Source organism: Panulirus ornatus, chromosome 42 (assembly GCF_036320965.1).
Source record: "Panulirus ornatus isolate Po-2019 chromosome 42, ASM3632096v1, whole genome shotgun sequence".
NCBI classification, from domain to species: Eukaryota; Metazoa; Arthropoda; class Malacostraca; order Decapoda; family Palinuridae; genus Panulirus; species Panulirus ornatus.
The window spans coordinates 22,700,688-22,719,121 of NC_092265.1; the positions used below are offsets into that span (position 1 = coordinate 22,700,688).

Genomic DNA, 18,434 nt, shown 5'->3' on the forward strand with positions numbered 1-18,434 from the left:
TCGGGGCCTGAACATGCAGGAGGGTGAAAGGAGGGCAAGAAATAGAGTGAATTGGAGTCATGTGGTATACAGGGGTTGACGTGCTGTCAGTGGATTGAAGCAAGGCATGTGAAGCGTCTGGGGTAAACCATGGAAAGCTGTGTAGGTATGTATATTTGCGTGTGTGGACGTGTGTATGTACATGTGTATGGGGGGGGGGAGACAGCGACAAAGTATAAAAAAAAAAAAAAAAAAAAAAAAAAAAAATTGTAAAATCTCTGTAATCTTTTTCATGGGGGAAGTGTTACAGCCCTGGTTGAGATGCCCATTATCCCTGCTTCTCTTCCTTTACACCTCAAACATAAACATGTGATTACCTCCCAACCCCCATAGAAAAACACTGTTATTGCTCTGGCTCTGTATCCCATTAATCCTTGTAATTGCCCATCTCCTTTTATGCCCTGGAGCAAAACTCTACCAAAGGAAGGTGGGGAGTTCAACTGATGCAGTTAAAGGGCAAAGTAATCCCAAATTTTACCTGTTCTTCATAGCCCTCCCCATTCCTGATGTGTGTAAAATAAAATATCAAAATCATACCCTGCAACTCTAATTCTGTTTTTATCACTGTACATTACACAGTGGCAATATCATAACCATGAGGAAAGGAGGTGCTGCTATAGTGGACAGTGAAAAAGCTCAAAATTGAGGAAAGTTGTACCTGAAGGGGATACTCTAGTTGTTCTACAGTATCTGAGTCTAACCCTGCCTTCTCATGGTGAACTCATTAATACACCCCTTAAGGGTGGAACTAAAGGGGGAGGTATTGATCAAGTCCATCAGGGCAATCCTTTTAAATTCAGACAAACACCTGAGGTGTGCTGCGACATTTTAATATTGGGAAAATTTAGGAACCTCATAGCACTGGAGTTGCCCTCTGCCAGTGACCTGTTAAGGGTGAGGCACAAAAGGGCAAAAAAGCAACAATGGAGTCTACCAGTCATGCCAAGGAGTGAAAGAGACAAGCAATTAAGGATAACAGTGTTGAATGCAAATAAGAAGACTGGTGAGAGTAAAGGGAGGGAGCTTGTGGAAAAGTTTAAAAGCTGTAGCTTGGATGTGCTGGTGATTGGGGAAACCCATATCACTGGGCAGGGTGTGTGAAGCAAAAATAGAAATGATAAATGTAAGTCATGGGAGGGCATGGAAGTAGTGACATGGACGGGAATGAGTGAAAATTTCGGAATGAGAGAAAGAAAGATGTGCAATTCTGCTATCATCAAGTGTAGGAGGGCATTGTAGAGCATGGTTGGAATGGATCAAGAATAGTGTAGGTGAAAGAAAAGACTGGGATTGCAGAGTATGTATGGGTATGTGTATATGCTCCAGTGAATATAAAGACTGTATACAAGGTAAGGATGAAATGAAGCTTTTCTGAAGAAAATTGAATGACTACATAAATGATTTTGAGAAGGAGAGAAACGTGGTCGTATTGGGTGATATGAACGTGAAAGTGTGCTATGAGGATATTGGAGGGTATCGATTGAGAGGGTGAAGGCATGTACAGAGCATCAGATTGGGGAAGAGCAGTGTGGTTTCAGAAGTGGTAGAGGATGTGTGGATCAGGTGTTTGCTTTGAAGAATCTATGCGAGAAATACTTAGAAAAGCAAATGGATTTCTATGTAGCATTTATGAATCTGGAGAAGGCATATAATAGAGTTGATAGAGATGCTCTGTGGAAGGTATTAAGAATATATGGTGTGGGAGGCAAGTTATTAGAAGCAGTGAAAAGTTTTTATCGAGGATGTAAGGCATGTGTACATGTAGGAAGAGAGGACAGTGATTGGTTCTCAGTGAATGTAGGTTTGTGGCAAGGGTGTGTGATGTCTCCATGGTTGTTTAATTTGTTTATAGATGGGGTTGTTAGGGAGGTGAATGCAAGAGTTTTGGAAAGAGGGGCAAGTATGCAGTCTGTTGTGGATGAGAGAGCTTGGGAAGTGAGTCAGTTGTTGTTCGCTGATGATACAGCGCTGGTGGCTGATTCATGTGAGAAACTGCAGAAGCTGGTGACTGAGTTTGGTAAAGTGTGTGAAAGAAGAAAGTTAAGAGTAAATGTGAATAAGAGCAAGGTTATTAGGTACAGTAGGGTTGAGGGTCAAGTCAACTGGGAGGTAAGTTTGAATGGAGAAAACTGGAGGAAGTAAAGTGTTTTAGATATCTGGGAGTGGATTTGGCAGCAGATGAAACCATGGAAGTGGAAGTGAATCATAGGGTGGGGGAGGGGGCGAAAATTCTGGGAGCCTTGAAGAATGTTTGGAAGTCGAGTTCATTATCTCGGAAAGCAAAAATGGGTATGTTTGAAGGAATAGTGGTTCCAACAATGTTGTATGGTTGCGAGGCGTGGGCTATGGATAGAGTTGTGCACAGGAGGGTGGATGTGCTGGAAATGAGATGTTTGAGGACAATATGTGGTATGAGGTGGTTTGATCGAGTAAGTAACGTAAGGGTAAGAGAGATGTGTGGAAATAAAAAGAGCGTGGTTGAGAGAGCAGAAGAGGGTGTTTTGAAATGGTTTGGGCACATGGAGAGATTGAGTGAGGAAAGATTGACCAAGAGGATATATGTGTCAGAGGTGGAGAGAACGAGGAGAAGTGGGAGACCAAACTGGAGGTGGAAAGATGGAGTGAAAAAGATTTTGAGTGATCGGGGCCTGAGCATGCAGGAGAGTGAAAGGCGGGCAAGGAATAGAGTGAATTGGATCGATGTGGTATACCGGGGTCTACGCGCTGTCAATGGATTGAATCAGGGCATGTGAAGCACCTGGGGTAAACCATGGAAAGTTCTGTGGGGCATGGATATGGAAAGGGAGCTGTGGTTTCGGGCATTATTACATGACAGCTAGAGACTGAGTATGAATATATGGGGCCTTTGTTGTCTTTTCCTAGCGCTACCTCACACACATGAGGGGGGAGGGGGATGTTATTCTATGTGTGGCGAGGTGGCGATGGGAATAAATAAAGGCAGACAGTATGATTTATGTACATGTGTATATATGTATATGTCTGTGTGTGTATATGTATGTGTACATTGAGATGTATAGGTATGTATATTTGCGTGTGTACGTGTATGTATATACATGTGTATGGGGGTGGGTTGGGCCATTTCTTTCGTCTGTTTCCTTGCGCTACCTCGCAAACGTGGGAGACAGCGACAAAGCAAAATAATAAAAAAAATATAATTGGTAAATAGGAAGCACCAGGAATAAATGAAAATGGAAGTTATCTTGTGGATATTTATGCTGGGAGGGGTTTACTCTTTGCAAACACCTTTTTTTCAGCATGAGATGATCCACAGATATACATGGATGAGAAATGATGGAAGAGAAGAGCAAAAGGCTTTGACTGTGACTATGTTGCAGTGGATGAAAGGTTGAGAAAGGCCATGCTGGATGCTAGAGTTATGTCAGGATTCTTTGGAGACTCTGACCATTTCGCAGGTCTTGTAGGGATGAGGGTCAGGTAGAAGTGGAGGTATGGTGTAAGGAAGAATGGAGAGGTAAAAGTGTTGGCAAGCGAGAGGATGAATCGGAAAAAATGCAGGGAAAAGTATGAAAGGAAGGTAATTGAAAGCTTAAATGGAAGTGCAGTGAATGTAGGGATGCAGTCATGCATGAATGAGGTGCTTAAAATGTTTAGGGAAATACTATTAAAGGTTGTAGAATTAGTGGTTGGATACAAGGTCATGAGATATATAAATAAAAAGGGCAATGTATGGTGGACAGAAGAGATTAGATGTGCTGTGGAAGAGAAGAAAAAAAACATATAACAGATCACTCGATAGGGAATGTACCAGTGGAAGTTCAGCAAAAGAGGAGGGAAGAATATAATATATATAAGCAGAATATTAAGAAGCCACTATAGGAAAGCAAAGAAAGTGGATGAAGATTTTGGAAGAAAGTTAGGAGAAAAGTTTCAGGATAATAAGAAGCTATACTGGAAGGAGGTGAAAAAGGAAAGAGGTGGACATAAGAGTGGAAATGTTAATGTTCGAAGTAAGGAAGGGGAGTTGCTGAATCAAAAAAGGTGGAAGAGAGGAAGATGGAAAGAGTATTTTGAAGAACTGATGAATGTGGGAGAAGGGGAGGCAGCATGGGTATGGAAGATGGAAGGAAGAGGATATGGATACAAGTGCAAGAGCCTACATCAAAAAGGGAGGCAAGAAGAGCAATAATGAGGCTGAAGGTAAGAAAGGCACCTGGAGGGGATGTTAAGTTTAACAGGAAAAGTGTATGCCAGAATGTTGAATGATGGAGTGATGGCAGTGACTGAATGCAGAACAAGTGAAGAGCAAGGGGGTTTTAGGAAAGGTAAGGGATGTGTGGATCAGATTTTTTTGATAAAGATGACCATGGAAAAGTATCTAGCAAAAGGTAAGAAGTTGTATGCAGCTTTTACGAATCTGGAGAAAGCGTACGACAGAGTCAAGTGAAATGCTTTATGGGATATGTTAAGGATATGTGGGATATGGAGACAACTGTTGGATGGTGTGAAAGCCTTCTATAGAGAAGCAAATGTAAGTGTGGATGGAGAGTTGAGCAAAATTTTCAGTATACATGTAGGTGTGAGGCAGGGCTGCGATGCCACTGTGAATGGAGTGATATGAGAGATGGAAGCAAAATTAGAGAAAAGGGATGTGGAAATGGAGTGTGGCAGTGAGATATAGTGGCTAGAGACTAGCCCGTTTGCAAACGATATTGTGTTATTTGCTGTGAGTGAAGGAGTTGCAGAAGGTTGTGTGTTTTATGATGTAAGCATACACGATTGAAGGTAAATGCAAATAAAATTAAAGTAATGGTGTCTGAAAGGAAACAGAGTGAAAGTATACATTTTGTAAAACCATACAGATCAAAAGAAAGTGCTTTGGATATGGATGAAGAAAGACTAGAAGAAGTGAGAGAATTTAAGTATGTTGGAGTTGTCTTGGGTAAGTTTGGTGATATGGAAGAAGATATAAGGGAGAGCAGTACAGGGTAGGAGAGTCACTGGGTCCCTCAATCGAATAATGAAGGGTAGAGGTGTAAGTATGGATGGGAAGGGAGGATTAAAGGACAGCATAGTTTTCCCAACCCTGAGCTATGAAGCCAAAACATGGACATGAAATGAGTCACAGAGGTCAAGAATCCAGGCACAAGAAATGAGGTATTGAAGGAGAGCATGTGGTGTGACTAGATGGAATGAAGAAAGAAATGAGAGTGTATGAGAGATGTGGTATGGCAGGGAATGCAATGGGAATGAATTGTGGAGCGGCAGAGAGGGTGAAACATAATAGTTTGAGGTGGTTTGACCACATGGAAAGAATGCAAGACTGGGAGTTTACAAAGAGAGTGTGTGATACTACAATTATAGGGGACGGTGTGAGAGGAATACCATCTGTAACAAGGGAAAATAGGGTGGAAAAATACTGGGGAGAGAAATGGTGGAAGAATCCATGGAATGGTGGATGCGAGAGAGGCACGTAAGGACATAGATAGGTGGAGACTTTTGCTGTGGCAACCCCTTGTTGGGAGTTCCTAGAAGGAACAGGCATCAGAGATATAGACAGAATAGACAGACAGATAGTGCATTATCACTGCAAATAAAATCTCTCTACTCAAATTCTTTTCTATGTTAACTGAGATGGCATGTGCAACTGAATCCCTAATCAAGACCATCTAACTCTAATTCATATTCCCATTGCAGGGTCCTTTTGAAAGACCTACATTGTGGCTTCCAAAGGGACAGAGGCTTTTATAAATGACACCCAAGTTTCTGGAGTTTGCTTTGCACTCTCCACTGCAAATAAACATAAGTGCAGCTATTACGACACCCCAAAGTCCTTCAAGGTGAACAGGATCTCACCAGGAAAGACTTCATGCGTGTAACATCAGCCACTTTGAACTGATGCGCATGGTGTCAAGAGAGTGCAAGTGTTCTCTGGGGAATAGGGCTTTCATACCGGGACCTTGAGGTGTGCTCTGTGAAAGCCCTAACGTAGACCCATCCCATTTACGGGATGTGGTCCAAGAACACAGGTTAAGGTCGATCAGCCTGCCCATAACATCTGGTATCGGCCCTCGGGCTGGCACTGGTAGCGCCCCCCTTGTGCATTTGTGGAGAGCGGGATCTGGTCATTCCCCCAAGGTTACCATAGGGGGTACCAGTTTCCAATGGCAGTTTGACAAAGCAGGAGAGTAGACATTTTGACAGGGTAAGCCTGCTACTCCCATCCGTCAGGCTGCTCTGGATGGTACTTTTCCCAACTGCCAATGCTCTCTCCATACTTCTGCCTTTGCTATCAGCAGTCAGACCTGTTGCCTTCCTCTTAATCCACACATTTCTGATGAACAACTTCCTTCACTATCTACAATTATATAGTACCCTTTCCCCTCACAGTAATTTCCTACCACCTCATACTAGCAAGGATGAGGCACTAAAGGCAAGGAAGCGGCACTGGAGTCCACCAGTTATGGAGACTACTACCATAGCCACCCCCTTGAGGAAGTTCCAGCTGGAACAGGCATCAGAGATAGATACAGTAATCTTACCTCATAATTTCCCTCTAAAATTCCTAGCCCTGCCCTATATATGTGGGGATTTCACCTGCTGTGAGTAGGTGGTATTACATCAAATGCACAGAGTGTAAGGAATCGACAGGTACCATTGTCATCAAAAAACCTCAATTTGAACACGTGTGTGTTCTTTGATAATTTGCCAGTTTACTGGTGTCCATAAATATTAGGGAACAAGCTGTCTACCATCCACCAGGATCAAGGGGGTGGGGCTCTGCAAATAGGCGTAAGATTGACCTGTTTGACGACTTTAACCCAACACTTTCTCTCTGTTTCACGAGTGAGGGATGAGTGCTCTATGATGAACCGGCTGGAATTGTGATAATACAAGTGATATGTTCTCTACGAATTATTTGGATGACGGTCGATTTTCACAAAAATAATCCCCCTCCAGGTAAATCAATAAATTTTGTCTTCAAATATAATATACATCAAACATGAACATGGGTAAAATACCGTATGACCAACCACTGCAGACATATCGGCAAAACAACTCCTGTCCATAAGCCACCCGTTTAATCAAGAGGTTTAACCATCTATGGGATTCACCCTTCCCAATTGACAAGGCCATACAAACTGTCAACACACACACCATCCACTACCATACACGTCATTAAAAAAAAAATAAATATGAAGAAAATCCTCACCACGCCACAGTTGGACCAGTATCGACTAAAGAGGCGAAAATTTCGGCTATCTTGGCCACTTTGTGTTGGACAGGGAGCAACGTGTTCTCCATCCTCGGGTTTACAAACAACTTGACTTATGGCGGGTCACGTGACCCTCCCGCGCCGCCGCCCTACATTCGAACCTGGACATGTCAACCTTTCAAAAAGCTATCATTTCTCGGTGAATATAGCCACTGCGGTATTTGTGTCCAATATGGACATTCCCTTGGATTCCATACATGGATTGTATCTAAATCTATGCGTTTTTTGGAGGAAACGATGCAAAAATATATGCCATAATATTCAGCAAGGGAATATTTGGAACATATCTGTTTTGTCGTGGCGGTGGAGAGGGTTGGGTCTGCTATCTGCTGTCTTTACAGCAAGATATGGACCAGAAAAAGAGTCCTAGCAGGTTAGTACTATCGGTGGTGAAGTAGATTGTCTTTAAATATTGAATTTCTTTGGACGTTTGACCGGTGAGTTTTCTTTAAAGCTTGGAAATTCATAGGAAGAAGCAGTACATCAATGACGTTTATGACAAAGGGGATTGACCGAAGATTGGCACTCGCACCCACTCATTGGTAACGAATTTTGTCGAATCTATTTTAGTTCTTCAACAAATCTGACTGCTACAGGTATGTCTGATATCCGTGGCACTGCTGTTGATAAGTTTTGTGAACGGGATATTGAGTTATGACAGGCAACGAGGAAGAATTCTCAAACAAAACTTCTTTCACTTGGGAGCCTAATTTTGGTCATTTTGCCCAAGACGGTTTGATATTTTTATGATAGCAGACTTGTGGAGAGAGCTTATTTGTACGTTTTGGAGGTACTATGTCTCTACCTATAACCATTTTTGAAGGAAATTGGTCGGGTAAGTGTTCAGTGATTACTATCCAAAGTAAATATTGAAGATTTGATGGAGTTTGAGGACTTAACGATCATTTAACTCTAATGACGATATCCCCTTTTTCCTGGAACAGCCAAGCGGTGGAATTCTCGTCCTTGTTTCCTCTTGCCGTCTTCCAATCTCCTTCCTGCTTTTAAGAGCTTGGTTTATAAAAACTGAAGAAACTCGTGATTAATTTCTACATTTTTTTTTTTTATTCACCCTGGCTGCCCAGCAGGACGTCTTCAGGTGTAGTGTGGGGGGCATGACAGGATTGGCCCCGGGAAGTGGGGGAAAACGTTGTCAGTTGATTCCAGTCAGTAGAAGTAGATTTGAAGATGTTTGGGTGGGTTATGCATTTGAATATCACATGGTGTAAATACTTTACTTCCAGTGTGGTTCTCATTGTAGATTTAAGGTAAAGCATAATGAGTACAGAAATACAGTAAAGTTACAAATATAGTGATTTCAAAATATTCTTCAAATGAGATGTGCTTAGCACAGTTATTAGCATCAATGTAGAAATTAAATCTCGTTACACATTAAGACCAGAGGTGCTTGTAAGATGGGACATTAAGAAATCCTATGTTAGATAAGTATTAGTACAAAGGACCAAGATCAAGGAAGCATGTTGAAAGTGTCCTTTAGCACCATGACCTTATTAAGTTTGAAACTTTGAAATTAGATGGGATATATATATCTGAATGGTAGTAATTTTGCAGATTAGGAAATGAGACCTGGATATGGTGATTTAAGATCATTATTTTGATAAAATGCCCATTTAGCTCCATATTGCTGTTAACTTTCAATATTGAATGATTATTTTTTTATTTTATTGCTATTGTGATGTTTTCTGAGTACTAAAACAGTTGTAGAACATTGTTTGGAGCATTTTATTATTGAATGATACTAATGTTGTTACTGCTCCAGGCATTATATGATATGTAGTGCCACACATTATATGAAGTTTTGTTTCTGTCATCATCATTTAAAACCACTGCTGATGTTTTCTTCCACCTGTTACTCATAAATGCCACCAGTAACCTACTGCATGTCAGAAAAAATATTCATCTCGATCAACCACTCATTTTTACTGAGTGCACGTAAATCATCTTGCCATTTGATTAGTTTAAGAATTAAAGAAATCATATCTATAGTAGGTGTATTTATATTGTAAAGTAAGAATATGTTATCCATTAATTCTTGTAAATGAAATTCTTCTGTTGTAAATCATACATTTGTGAGGTGAAATCATACTTGGGAAAACCATAAAGGTAGGTAAAGCTTTCAAAAGATCAACAGAACTTACATATTAGTTGAAATATATAGTTAAAATACACCAGCATTGGCATGGCCTACTGCTGAGGATTCCAAGGACACTCAGGGTGTTGCTCAGTCATTGTCAGGACTAGAATCTAAAACATTTAGATAAATGTCTACAGTTAAAATGGTTAGGTCAGATTTTCATTGGTTCTGTTGATTTTTTAAAAACAAGTGCATTAGCAATTTAGTTTTACATTGATTAACCCCATAACTTCCTTGATGTACAGAATTCTCACTGCTATTATGCCATATGTAGTATCATTCAATAAGATATATTGCTCCAAATCATGCTTCACAAATGTTATTGCATTTTGTGAACTTGATATAAGCATTGTTGAAAGTAATCACTCAATATCCAAAGCTGATAGAGATTCAGAGCTGAAGAAGACTTTCACTGTACCAGTGTTTTTTTTTATGGCAGTGGATATTGTTACAAGCATTTTATACAGCACAGCAGTAAAATGTATGAGTAGTAGAATGTGGATAGTCTTATGATCTAACAGAATCTCACCAAAACTAGCTTAAACTTCAATAATTAGTTTATCTAGTTTAGGGACACCATGGAAAAACATATGGATTTGGAAGTAATGGATATCAGTAGACTCCTTACTTGCTAGAAGTGATTTAGATATGGAGTAGCTGTCGGTACACTACATGGAGCATCAGTCTTTTATCCATTGATTGCAAATAAGTGATGCCTGAACTATGAACAGGGGGAAATGTGCAGCAACTGAACATGGAAGTAGGTGATACGCTTGCAGCTTACACAAAATTACACAAAAACCACACCTAACATCCCCTAACAGATGAAATTTAGTATTGAATAATATTAATGTGGTGAGCTGCTGGGAACCACTTGGGCTGACTGTGGGGAGGCTCTGTGGTGGAGCAACTGGCTGCTTTGTGTCAGCTGCAATGTTTATGTTATTGAGAAGCTGATGTGTTGAAATCAAGGATTTTTTGGTTGTATTTTGACCAGTTATATTTTGACCATACTGTTGTATGGGTTTTGATAATTTCTACAAGTTTTTCATATAGATTTGTATTAGTTGGCTCCCAAGTTTCCAAGATCTTTGTAGACCTCTTCTTATCACTTCTTTTTATCCTGGGGATAGGGGAGAAAGAATACTTCCCACATATTCCCTACGTGTCGTAGAAGGCGACTAAAAGGGAAGGGAGCAGGGAGCTGGAAATCCTCCCCTCTCGTTTTTTTTTTTTTTAATTTTCCAAAAGAAGGAGCAGAGAAAGGGACCAGGTGAGGATATTCCCTCAAAGGCCCAGTCCTCTGTTCTTAACGCTACCTCACTATCGCGGGAAATGGCGAATAGTGTGAAAAAAAAAAAGAATAAATAAAATGAGGTTTCATATAGAGTAGTGCCAATCAAAATTGTTTTTCCTAAGAGTAGTAACTTCATTAATATGTGTTTCTGACAAATCCAAAAGTTATTTCTTTGCCTGCCTAATCCAGGACATGGGACATGATCTTTAATTGTTGTACTAGTTGGTGAAAAAACTTGTAGGAATCAATAGAAACTGTAGAACCTCAGTTACCTGCAGTATCTGAGATTTATTGTAGAAATTCATCAAGACTAATGTGCTGAGGTGCGAAGGACTGCATGGCATGACTCCTTGTATTGTTGTCAGTTTATACAATATTTAGGAGTTGCCACAATGCTGAAATTAGGGACGTGTCTGGTACGTTTCAACTATGCCATAGGAAATAAACAAATCTTGGCTAATAGGGATGGTTAGTTGGAGTTAATTACAAGTTTATCCATCAAACTTGCCCAGGATATTGTGTGTGGTTCTGTCTTCACTTTTTTATTGTACAGGTTTTAAGTAATCTCGCATCATTACACCTTTCTGCAAGTCTTTTAATCTGTCAACTGCTGATGTGCCATATGCAATATGGAACACCTGTGGTACTGCTTCCTTAATTATCTTCCACCTCCACTACCCTTGTTTCATTTATTCTCACTGTATGCCATTCTTCACTAAGTCTCTCCTGGTGTCTCTATGCACTGGCCTTTTATCTAAGATCACTTTTTCACCACTTTTTTCACTTGCCATTTCTTCTTTTCCTAAAAGCATTATAGACTCTCACACTCCCCTGCAACAAAAATTATCATACATCCAATCTGCTGCCCCTTTCACAGCATATTCACATCGAACAGTCTCTCCTTTGCATGTCTGTCAGTTAGCACTTACTCTAATAATGCCTGTTGACCCCCCAGCCTCACTCATCCATGTGTTAAGCATAATGTTTGCAGTCATTAAAATTGTCTTTTGGCAAACAAATTCTTCCCCATTTTCACCCATTTTTGCATTCAGATCCCCAAGCACCAAGATATGATCCCTTGTATTAGAATTGCCAAAGAATTCAATAAGCTCCACTTAAAAAGGCAACTGCATGAAACTTATTTGTAATAAGTGAGAGTGCTATAGCTTGTGTATTTCTGTTCAAGGGATTTGGATGTTTTGACCTTTGTCATCATTACAGTTGATGTTAGGGACTGTAGTTATGCAATATTGCCTCACAAAATGGTTAATTCCTAAATGAACTTGATTCACCTCATGTATTTGTGAATAGGGTAGCTGTTAATTAATAGAGAAAGATAGACAGACAGATACTGATAGATTGGAAATTTTGAGTTCGTGATTGTTACTTGTGTACCCAGAATTTATCAGATGTGAATGGAACAAAATGTGGCAACAAGCTGAATATCCAGACTTGCTATAGTACATATGTTACCCTTGATTCATGGAAATGGAAGAAATTTAAACTTAGATTTTGTTGAATTTTTATTGTATAGATATACGTTGGTAGTGTTAAAAAGGATGAAACTAATTGCAGTATTTTTTAAAGTTTCAGAGCAAGTGTAAATGGGATAGGGCACAAGTAAGTGAGAATTTTTATGTACAGTTTATGATTGCTGTTAATGGAAGTGTATTCAAACTTTGGGCTAGGAACTTTAGTTATGGTGTAATACTGTGTCTGCTATTTTTTTTAAAGTTTCATACGAAAGGTGCATGATACATGAAAACTTGTGAAACTGCTGTTCAGGTATGGTTTGTGAAAGTGTAAATGCTTTTCTATGTTGCCTGTGGTATTCCAGCGGAGCACGGAGGTTATTCACATTGAGTTGCACCTTATTGCATGTGTGATTGTTTCATTATGAGGTATAGGGCTGAGAAGAATCATTTGCAACTTAGTATAGCATTGTTTTGTGTTCACTTACATCGTGCATAAAGAAAAAGTACTTTATCACCAATTCTGTGGATAATGTGTCTTGAACTCGGTAAGATATGCACTATAGTAATGTCAGTATGATGTTTATATTCACTGGCAAACAAGCTATGGAACCAGTACTCTGGCACTTATATCTAAAATAGCCAAAATTTAGTCATAGATTATAAGGCCAAAGCTTCCAGAAAGGATAAGGTTGAGTGTCTTTTTAGATCAATGTAAGATTTGAAGACTGATTTAACAGTATCTTGGTTGCTGCTGGCTTAGGATCAGTGATGCATTTTTGTAGTATTGCTTTTTCATCTTATTTTTGCTTTGATGCCTGTATACTTTCTGCAGCTCATAGTTGTAATGACTAAAACTTTTTAGTTTTTTTGAATCAAATTTTTCATGTGTTTTTGAATATTCAGTATTGTAAGAAGCTCTGGTTTTGATTTTCATGATCTGTATTACATGGTTAAGTCTTGAGACCCTTTCAGAAATCATTGATATATTATTTAAAGCATCATTTACTGCTGCAAGCTAGGTTGAATAGTTCTACTTTCTATTTCATACATGCGGGATCAAAGCTTTTTTCATATCTTTAATGCATAAAACTTGGAATTTTAATGAAAATATCCAGTACATTATAGTTTGTCATGTAAGCTTTTGTGTTGATGAGATTACAATTGAGCTGTGGATAGTAAACTTGAAAATATCCTTTTGACCAAGCTTTTCATAGATCTATGTTTGCTTTGTTGGGAGGACCTCATGAACATTTATGATCCATGCTTTTGCACCATCGGTACATTTTCAGCTGATGTATGGTAATTGCACAAGATGCCATAGGCATTCTTATACAACAGTTATGCTTCTGTTATCCAATTACCATTCTACCATGGCATGGAGGGGATATCACTGAATACCATTAAGGGTAAATGGAATGGAGTGGCATTTGCTCTTTTGTGACGAGTCTAGCAATAGAGTGTATTGGAACGATGTGGTATACCGGGGCCGACGTACTGTCAATGGATTGAACCAGGGCATGTGAAGCGTCTAGGGTAAACCATGGAAAGTTTTGTGGGGCCTGGATCTGGAAAGGGAGCTGTGGTTTCAGTGCGTTATACATGACAGCTAGAGACTGAGTGTGAACAAATGGGGCCTTTGTTGTCTTTTCCTAGCACTACCTCATGCACATGCGGGGGGAAGGGGTTGTCATTTCATGTGTGGCTGGGTGGCGACGGGAATGAATAAGGGCAGACTATGAATTATGTAAGTGTGTGTATATGTGTATGTCTGTGTGTGTATATATATATGGGTAAGAGAGATGTGTGGTAATAAAAAGAGTGTGGTTGAGACAGCAGAAGAGAGTCTGTTGAAATGGTTTAGTCACATGGGGAGAATGAGTGAGGAAAGATTGGCAAAAAGGATATATGTGTCAGAGGTGAAAGGAACAAGGAGAAGTGGGAGACCAAATTGGAGGTGGAATAATGGAGTGAAAAGATTTTGAGCAATCAGGGCCTGAACGTGCAGGAAGGTGAAAGGCATGCAAGGAATAGAGTGAATTGGAATGATGTAGCATACCGGGGTCGACGTGCTGTCAATGGATTGAACCAGGGCATGTGAAGCATCTGGGGTAAACCATGGAAAGTTTTGTGGGGCCTGGATGTGGAAAGGGAGATGTGGTTTCAGTGCATTATCCATGACAGCTAGAGACTGAGTGTGGATGAATGTGGCCTTTGTAGTCTTTTCTTAGAGCTACCTCGCACTCATGCATGGGGATGGGGTTGTCATTTCATGTGTGGCTGGGTGGCAAAGGGAATTAATACAGGCAGCAAGTATGAATTATGCACATATATATATATATTATATTTTTTTTTTTTATTATACTTTGTCGCTGTCTCCCGCGTTTGCGAGGTAGCGCAAGGAAACAGACAAAAGAAATGGCCCAACCCCCCCCATACACATGTATATACATACGTCCACACACGCAAATATACATACCTGCACAGCTTTCCATGGTTTACCCCAGTCGCTTCACATGCCTTGATTCAATCCACTGACAGCACGTCAACCCCAGTATACCACATCGCTCCAATTCACTCTATTCCTTGCCCTCCTTTCACCCTCCTGCATGTTCAGGCCCCGTTCACACAAAATCTTTTTCACTCCATCTTTCCATCTCCAATTTGGTCTCCCACTTCTCCTCGTTCCCTCCACCTCCGACACATATATCCTCTTGGTCAATCTTTCCTCACTCATTCTCTCCATGTGCCCAAACCATTTCAAAACACCTTCTTCTGCTCTCTCAACCACGCTCCTTTTATTTCCACACATCTCTCTTACCCTTACATTACTTACTCGATCAAACCACTCATCTCCAACAGACTGCATACTTGCCCCTCTTTCCAAGACTCTTGCATTTACCTCCCTAACAACGCCATCCATAAACAAATTAAAACAACCATGAAGACATCACACACCCCTTCCGCAAACCTACATTCACTGAGAACCAATCACTTTTCTCTCTTACTACACGTACACATGCCTTACATCCTCGATAAAAATGAGGATGAGTGAGGAAAGATTGACCAAGAGGATATATGTGTCGGAGGTGGAGGGACCGAGAAGTGGGAGACCAAATTGGAGGCGGAAAGATGGAGTGAAAAAGATTTTGAGTGATCGGGGCCTGAACATGCAGGAGGGTGAAAGGCGGGCAAGGAATAGAGTGAATTGGATCGATGTGGTATACTGGGGTCGACGTGCTGTCAGTGGATTGAATCAGGGCATGTGAAGCGTCTGGGGTAAACTATGGAAAGTTGTGTGGGGCCTGGATGTGGAAAGGGAGCTGTGGTTTCGGGCATTATTGCATGACAGCTGGAGACTGAGTGTGATCGAATGGGGCCTTTGTTGTCTTTTCCTAGTGCTACCTCGCACCCATGAGGGGGAAGGGGTATGTTATTCCATGTGTGGCGAGGTGGCGATGGGAATGAATAAAGGCAGACAGTGTGAATTGTGTGCATGTGTATATATGTATGTGTCTGTGTGTGTATATATATGTGTACATTGGGATGTATGGGTATGTATATTTGCGTGTGTGGACGTGTATGTATATACATGTGTATGGGGGTGGGTTGAACCATTCTTTCGTCTGTTTCCTTGCGCTACCTCGCAAATGCGGGAGACAGCGACAAAGCAAAATATATATATATATATATATATATATATATATATATATATATATATATATATATATATATATATATATCCTCTTGGTCAATCTTTCCTCACTCATTCTCTCCATGTGCCCAAACCATTTCAAAACACCCTCTTCTGCTCTCTAAACCACGCTCTTTTTATTTCCACACGTCTCTCTTACCCTTACATTACCTACTCGATCAAACCGCCTCACTCCACACATTGTCCTCAAACATCTCATTTCCAGCACATCCACCCTCCTGCGCACAACTCTATCCATAGTCCACGCCTCGCAACCATACAACATTGTTGGAACCACTATTCCTTCAAACATACCCATTTTTGCTTTCCAAGATAATGTTCTTGACTTCCACACATTCTTCAAGGCTCCCAGGATTTTCGCCCCCTCCCCCACCCTATGATTCACTTCCGCTGCCAGATCCACTCCCAGATATCTAAAACACTTTACTTCCTCCAGTTTTTCTCCATTCAAACTTACCTCCCAATTGACTTGACCCTCAACCCTACTGTACCTAATAACCTTGCTCTTATTCACATTTACTCTTAACTTTCTTCTTTCACACACTTTACCAAACTCAGTCACCAGCTTCTGCAGTTTCTTACAAGAATCAGCCACCAGCGCTGTATCATCAGCGAACAACAACTGACACACTTCCCAAGCTCTCTCATCCACAACAGACTTCATACTTGCCCCTCTTTCCAAAACTCTTGCATTCACCTCCCTAACAACCCCATCCATAAACAAATTAAACAACTATGGAGACATCACACACCCCTGCCGCAAACCTTTCACCCTCCTGCATGTTCAGGCCCCGATCACACAAAATCTTTTTCACTCCATCTTTCCACCTCCAATTTGGTCTCCCACTTCTTCTCGTTCCCTCCACCTCCGACACATATATCCTCTTGGTCAATCTTTCCTCACTCATTCTCTCCATGTGCCCAAACCATTTCAAAACACCCTCTTCTGCTCTCTCAACCACGCTCTTTTTATTTCCACACATCTCTCTTACCCTTACATTACTTATATATATATATACACGTCCCCACACGCAAATATACATACCCATACATCTCATTGTACACATATATATACACAAACAGACACATACATATATACACATGCACACAATTCACACTGTCTGCCTTCATTCATTCCCATCGCCACCTCGCCACACATGGAATAACGACCCCCTCCCCCCTTTTGTGCGAGGTAGCACTAGGAAAAGAATGAAGGCCACATTCGTTCACACTCAGTCTCTAGCTGTCATGTAATAATGCACGGAAACCACAGCTCCTTTTCCACATCTAGGCCCCACAGAACTTTCCATGGTTAAATTTTAGGGAGAATAAAAAGATGTTTTGGAAGGAGGTAAATAAAGTGTGTAAGAAAAGAGAACAAATGGGAACATCGATGAAGGGGGTTAATGGGGAGGTGATAAGTGTTTGTGATGAGAAGGAGATGAAGTGAGTATTTTGAAGGTTTGTTGAATGTGTTAGATGATAGAGTGGCAGATATAGGGTGTTTTGCACGAGATGGTGTGCAGAGTGAATGATTAGGGAGAATGATTTGGTAAACAGAGAAGAGGTAGTAAAAGCTTTGCGGAAGATGAAAGCCGGCAAGGCAGCAGGTTTGGATGGTATTGCAGTGGAATTTATTAAAAAAGGGGGTGGCTGTGTTGTTGACTGGTTGGTAAGCATATTTAATGTATGTATGACTCATAGTGAGGTGCCTGAGGATTGGCGGAATGCATGCATAGTGCCATTGTACAAAGGCAAAGGGGATAAAGGTGAGTGCTCAAATTACAGAGGTATAAGTTTGTTGAGTATTCCTGGTAAATTATATGGGAGGGTATTGATTGAGAGGGAGAAGGCATGTAAAGAGCATCAGATTGGGGAAGAGCAGTGTGGTTTCAGAAGTGGTAGAGGATGTGTGGATCAGGTGTTTTGCTTTGAAGAATGTATGTGAGAAATACTTAGAGAAGCTTATGGATTTGTATGTAGTATTTATGGATCTGGAGAGGGCATATGATAAAGTTGATAGAGATGCTCTGTGGAAGGTATTAAGAATATATGGTGTGGGAGGCAAGTAGTTAGAAGCAGTGAAAAGTTTTCATCGGGGATGTAAGGCATGTGTGCGAGTGGGAAGAGAGGAAAGTGATTGGTTCTCAGTGAATGTCGGTTTGCAGCAGGGATGCGTGATATCTCCATGGTTGTTTAATTTGTTTATGGATGAGGTTGTTAGGGAGGTGAATGCAAGAGTTTTGGAGAGAGGGGCAAGTACGCAGTCTGTTGTGGATGAGAGAGCTTGGGAAGTGAGTCAGTTGTTGTTCGCTAATGATACAGCACTGGTGGCTGACTTGGATGAGAAACTGCAGAAGCTGGTGATTGAGTTTGGTAAAGTGTGTGAAAGAAGAAAGCTGAGAGTAAATGTGAATGAGAGCAAGGTTATTAGGTACAGTAGGGTTGAGGGACGAGTCATTTGGGAGGTAAATTTGAATGGAGAAAAACTGGAGGAAGTG

At 40.7% G+C, this 18,434-nt stretch overlaps 2 protein-coding genes across 3 annotated transcripts in view; one reads left to right on the forward strand and one right to left on the reverse strand.

Moving 5' to 3' along the window:
• LOC139761972 (uncharacterized) overlaps nucleotides 1-7,386 on the reverse strand; it is a 41,966-nt gene extending 34,580 nt beyond the window's left edge. Inside the window, exon 1 of the mRNA XM_071686707.1 lies at nucleotides 7,232-7,386. Coding sequence (XP_071542808.1) covers nucleotides 7,232-7,323 — 92 coding nt within the window. The 5' untranslated portion in view covers nucleotides 7,324-7,386. The remainder of the gene's footprint in view (nucleotides 1-7,231) is intronic.
• Nucleotides 7,387-7,511: 125 nt separating this feature from the next.
• Nucleotides 7,512-18,434, forward strand: part of RYBP (ring and YY1 binding protein) — a 32,786-nt gene continuing 21,863 nt past the window's right edge. Inside the window, exons 1-2 of one of the 2 annotated variants that reach the window (XM_071686710.1) lie at nucleotides 7,587-7,667; nucleotides 12,334-12,366. In XM_071686710.1, the coding sequence (XP_071542811.1) occupies nucleotides 7,642-7,667; nucleotides 12,334-12,366 (59 nt within the window). In that variant the 5' untranslated portion in view covers nucleotides 7,587-7,641. Of the gene's footprint in view, nucleotides 7,668-12,333; nucleotides 12,367-18,434 lie in introns of both variants that reach the window. The other variant, XM_071686711.1, reaches the window with a different exon arrangement.